Source organism: Protomyctophum bolini, assembly GCF_963924005.1.
Source record: "Protomyctophum bolini genome assembly, chromosome: 13".
Taxonomy (NCBI): Eukaryota; Metazoa; Chordata; class Actinopteri; order Myctophiformes; family Myctophidae; genus Protomyctophum; species Protomyctophum bolini.
This window is the reverse complement of record NC_137874.1, coordinates 25,036,771-25,042,881: the sequence shown is the minus strand read 5'-3', so window position 1 is coordinate 25,042,881 and position 6,111 is coordinate 25,036,771. Positions and strand designations below refer to the sequence as shown.

At 42.2% G+C, this 6,111-nt stretch overlaps 1 protein-coding gene across 2 annotated transcripts in view; it reads right to left on the bottom strand.

Annotated features, from left to right (window-relative positions):
* dscama (Down syndrome cell adhesion molecule a) overlaps positions 1-6,111 on the bottom strand; it is a 113,251-nt gene that overhangs the window by 85,150 nt on the left and 21,990 nt on the right. For both annotated transcript variants that reach the window (XM_080779962.1, XM_080779961.1), the window contains exons 2-3: positions 4,952-5,269; positions 4,222-4,371 (exon numbers count right to left, since the gene is read on the bottom strand). In XM_080779962.1, the coding sequence (XP_080636088.1) occupies positions 4,222-4,371; positions 4,952-5,269 (468 nt within the window). The remainder of the gene's footprint in view (positions 1-4,221; positions 4,372-4,951; positions 5,270-6,111) is intronic.

The window sequence follows — 6,111 nt, the reverse complement described above, 5'->3', positions numbered from 1 at the left end:
GCCCTCAGCCGTGCACTGAATGAAAAGAAACCCCTGTGTGTGTGTGTGTGTGTGTGTGTGTGTGTGTGTGTGTGTGTGTGTGTGTGTGTGTGTGTGTGTGTGTGTGTGTGTGTGTGTGTGTGTGTGTGTGTGTGTGCGTGTGAGTAAAGAGAGAGAGACATAGAGAGAGACTCTCTGCAGTAGCACTGGGGGGGTCGGCCCCCTCTCTGCCCTATACTGGTGCTGAATGCAGAGCAGGCCCCGTCAGGCCAAGGCCCTCCTCAGAGACTGCACCACAGGCTGCACCTGCATGGGGACTGGGCCAGCACAGCTAGCTTACACGCCATCATCCACTGACTCCATCACAGCAAAATCCTCAGGATTTCAAAGCACATTTTCGAATACGTTTTCAAGTCAGGAACCCCCAAATTGTATTTGGCCACAGACCCACCATTTGACAATATTTTGTTCCATGGACCCCCATACAAGATTTGTTTTCTTAAAATGTTAAAAAGATAACTTATACAAAATATTTCATATAATATTTTCAAGAGTTTTTGAAAATGTGTTAAGGTGGTTAAACTGATCTTGATGCTGTAATAACTCATTTTTCTGGCGACCCCCTGGAACCTCTTCAAGGACCCCACTGTGAGAACCAGTTCATTTAACCACATGGACCCTAGCGTCCCTAATCTGGGGATAACATTTGGCAAAAATAGCAGATCAAGCAGGTATTGTGAGCTTGGCTATTTTCAGGCCCCTAGACAGAGAGAGAGAGAGAGAGACACACACACACACACACACACACACACACGCATGCACACGAGCGCACGCACGCACGCCTTGTATAGAAGATTGTCCCAACATGGATCTTTTCAGGTCAATTTTGGGGAGGATTTTTCTGTGTATCACTGTACTGATACCATCACACACACACACACACACACACACACACACACACACACACACACACACACACACAGTACGTACGTACGTATGCACGCACACACACACACACACACACACACACACACACACACACACACACACACACACACACACACACACACACACACACAGCGACGCAGTAGCTGGTAACGAAGGAAACTGTGTCTACTGTGCATGGTTGGACAACCATCAATCATGGTTGGCTGTGCTTTTTCAGTGCATACCTTTATCATGGCATTAAAATGGCTGGGTGAACAGCTAGCACCTTGTGTGATGCTGGATAGCACCACTTACACCAGGAAAACACTACGTCAAAGGCATGAGGTTGTGTGATGCTGGATAGCACCACTTACAGCAGGAAAACACTACGTCAAAGGCATGAGGCCACCACTGACAATCACGTCGTGTCAGTGCCAGTGGCAGTACGTACTCACCCCCAGTACGCAAGTCTTTTTTTTAAAGTACTTAAGTATCACTTTTAAAAAGTATTCAAAAGTACATGCTTTAAGAAATACTGTACTAACAATTCAAAAGTACAAATTGTGTCTTTTTGTATCAATGCAAAGCTGTATTCAAGACAAGTTAAAGATTTTCCAGAAGTTTTTAAAGAATATTAATAATAGTGAAAATAGCAGATCTACAAGCTCACAGCGTTGTGTACTGCTATTGTCAAATAGGACTCAAGTGGTTAATTCATAATTAACTTTTTCCCTTCCTAGAAATGTTGTTGTACAATATATATGTCTTTAACATCTAGTGGAGTAAAGTATCAAATAAATCAAACCCGTGTGAAGTGAGGGGCGCTCTTATCATCATACGTACATCATCATATATCATCTAATTCTGGCCAATCACAATTTGCGTCCTCACTTTTTATCCTCAATACGTACTTTGCTCAACCAATCAAATCATCTCAATTCCATGCTCAGCCAATCACATCATCGCTATTTTTCACACAAACACACAAAGCTGGGCATGCATAAACTCAAAAACATGTACTTAAGTACAGGACTCAATGTAATTCTTTACTGTCCACCACTGTCAATTAAGAAAGCACTATGTCAAATGCATAAGGCAATCACTGAAAATTACATCATGCCAGTAGTGTTTATAGCCCTATTACTGTACCTAAAACCATGCCAGGACATGTAGACCATAGCAGTCTGTAGAACCCGCAGAACCCTATACGAGGCCAGCGTTTTTTCACCCATGCAGTTGGCTTACGTATGATTCATGATTGACTATTGACTATCATGACATGTACTGTAAATCCCTCTGGATTTAGAGCCTCTGCTAAATGCCTGAATTGTAAAATTGGTTGTCAATGATGCATATACTGTGTGTATGCCTATAACATTCATTCATGTCATCAGTATAGTCTACCATGTTTGGCGGACCCAAACAAATATGAATTTGCCTTAAATTATGCCGTGTTTACTTGCTTTAACCACCAAACAAATACAATAAAGCTCTGCAATTATTATTTTTTAACTTTGACTGAATTCTGGAAAGTGTCCACCTATAATATCTAATAGGGGTGGGTTAATATCAGGCAGCTGGCCCCACTGACAGCCAGACCACATACTGTACTATACCGCAACAGTAGCTTTTTATGGGTGTCCCAAATGAATGTATTTATTATTGTCATCCATCCATTTGTGCCAGTGGACCAACCATGGCTGTGTACAAAGTGGTGCATTGTTAGTCTACCCTGCAACAACTCAAAGTGCTCTATGTCCAGTGAGACCCACAGAGGGCCTGTTGGATTGGTGCTGCACATTATGCTACACCATCCAGTCAATTATTCATATACCAGAGACAGAAATGCCTTATTTCTCAAAGCTAGTTTTTCTTTCTTGCCGTGTTGATATTATTATAATTTTACAAAATAAAACATTGTATACTGGATTGATCCATATAGCTTTGGAGTTTGATCAACTTCAGCTGCTGCCTGCCAGTTAAAGTTCACACGCACAGACACACACATAGTGTAGTATACAGAACATTGAAATTGCATTTTTATTTTGCGTGGAACTGAGAATAAGGGGAATGGACTGTGTGTTGGTATGATGCGTGCACTGAGATGTGAATAAAGACCATTTGCTCATGGATTCATAGGCTTCCGTCATCTATTATTGAGCATGCAGAAGAGCAGGATTGGTGGCTGGATGATTGTTTTGACAGCGTTTACATGGCAGCTACAGTTCATTTGAACAGCGCAAGACAAATACTTTGACAGTTCAACATTGTTTTTTTCATCTTTTGTTTTTCTTTTTTGCAAAGAAAAATGGGTATATGGTTAGTAAATAATTTGAACGTTCCAAATTGCTAACTGAAAGTGCTATAAATAAGAGGGGGTAGATAAAACAATGTAGTAAACAACAGCTTTCAGTCTAAGTTCAGGATTCAATATAAAACATTCTGTATGTATCACACTTATATGCCCACAGCTCAACAAATGTCCTCAGGGCAAATCCATTTATGGACAATTAAGAGATTGCTATAGATTTCAACATGGCTGCTTTCGCCTCAGCAGACAAATGTGAAGCGTCAACAAAAAAGGCAATTTCTAGCCAACGTTTGCCCTCCATCCAAAAGCAAAATGACATTAGCTCTTGTCTATTGAGTTTGTTAAATGCCCCACATAGAGTGAATTTACCCCCCAGGGCTGGGAAACAATCACGCAGGCGAGCGTTCCATTTAACTGATTTGAATGATCTGAATGCTGCTGTGGCTCTGATCAGCCAGAGAAATGGGTCAATAGACATGGAGACTAAGTGACATGGCTGGCAGCCTGTGCTCTCGTGGAAGACCGACACAAGAGTGAGACCTCACTGTCCCCACTGTCATTGGGTCAGACAGACAGACACACACACACACACACACACACACACACACACACACACACAGGCCCAGAAACACACAAAATCCAGTGCCTTGTCTGGTTCATGGCCCCAGTTGTGTCTCGTGTCAAAAGGTCCCTTCACACAGACCACACATAGCTCACTGTTGTCACAATCCCTAACCTCATGCCAAGATGAACTGCTTATTAATAGATGATAGATCAATTAAAAGTGGGTGTGCAGCAGCGGCACGACAAAGTACAAACCAAAATATTCATTGTTATTCGTCTAGTCTACAGGATGGATCACTTACAGTTATTTGAGAATCCTACAGGGACAGCTCTGCATAAAGTGTCTAGTGTCTATTCTACAGTATATTGGATTACAAAATACTTTCATAATATAGACACACATAGTAGCTTGTCTCGTAAAGGAAGATGCCACAACTTACTTTCTGGGTTGATTGACATTGTGTCTTTCTCCCAGGACACTACGGTTATGTAGGCCTCCACTGAGGCAGGGATAATGCACTTGAAGACCGCCACATTGCCTCTCATGGCTTTCTGATCCTCCACCCGGACAGTGTAGGGCTCTCGTAGGACTGGAAAGAGACCATAGAGAGGTTTATTAATGGTTTCAGTAGTACTATTTCTACTAGATGAATAATAGTGAAACCACATCTCAACATCCAGTCACTCCTCTAGGATGTGGTTGGCTCAAAAGATAATAACAAACAACCTGAGCTGGTAATGGATGAAATGATATTACAGGATGAGCATTTTTGTTGACAAATGTAGCAACTGTAGCTAAATAACAGCATGTTCTCTGATTAAGTTTATATCATTGTTCATGGTGGGTACAAATTATAAGTGTGTCCAGGGCAGCTGTTATCGTTTACAACCTGAAAATCTGTACACTATATAATGGTGAGAGAAAGAAAATGAATATCACTACAGTATATATGTTATGAAAACCAGTAAAGCATCTGTGTAATTTTAGATTTTTGTTTTGGCTATTCAAAAATAGCAGATATACAAGCTCGCAATCTACTATTTCTGAACATTTTTGAAACATCTTGAAAGTGTGAGAACTACCAATTCAGAAGGAATTTTTAGAATCGACCTCAGGTCTTAAAGTATCAATAGACATGTGGGCGGCGAACAAAGTAAGAAGCCACTGACCAGCCTTAATGTGGACATCTTGGCTTCTGATTCTCCCTGAGGGGTTCTCCGCTGTGCAATAGTAGGTGTTGTCATGGATGAGCTTGCTGAAGCTGGAGGGGGGGATGTGGAAGATCTGGAGGGTGCCATTGGCGTGCACGTGGCGGATCCCGGGCACGTCATAGATCTCCTCGCCGGTGGCCAGGTACCAGCGCAGCGAGACGGGGGGCACGCCTGCAGCGGGACAGGGCACCGAAGTCCCTGTGGTGCTGGCAAACACTACCTCTTGCACAGATGCATTGACAAAATATAAGCTGGAACGTAGATCTTCACTGAAAACTGTATAGGAAACAACAGGAGAAAGGGAAATAGAATGAGGTGATGAAAAACAAAACGACAAAAAACAAGAATAATAAAATGTAAATGTTACAATTTTTGCCACTTTCTTATTAATTAACAAATATAAAAAATATTCACAATATGCTATACTATATCTGTGGTTCTTTCTCTGTGATTATACTGTGCACATTTTCTATGGACTTCCATTTTGCCTTTTCTGCTTGGCAAAAGTGTTTTTTCTCTGCTGCAGTGAAAGAAGCTTGGAGGAGTATGGCATCTTGCTGTCTATGAAGAGGCATTGCAGCTGGACCCTGGGAGAGCAGCGATGGATATGAACTATAGCAGAGCCTGCACAGCACTACACCTGACCATACTGTACAACACACTGCTGCTGCCCCTCCCCCTCCCCAAGATCATGTACACACTCACAGACACAAACCACAACACTCGCAACAAGCTTTTGTGATGTGCATGCTAAATATGCCCGAAATGACCCAAAAAGAACTACCGTATATACAAGCACCCTGCCCACACTGTAGGCTTGTATTTTTGTCTTTCTTAGCCTAAGCTTTATGGCCTAGTACACTATCCTGACTTAATTGGCAATGGCATACAGTAGGTATTTAAGAATAATCAGAGTACCCGTTGTATGCATCTGTCTGTGTCCCTTTTATGCCCATACTGTATATAAAATGGAGAACTACTGTGTATCTGTCTGTGTCTGTCTGCCTTGTCCCTTTTAAGCCCATATGGGGAGATCCCTGATGTCATCAGCATTTTGCCTATGGGGCGGTTCTGGACAACTGCTGATCCGACCAACTTGCCGCAATTCCTCGGGTCCT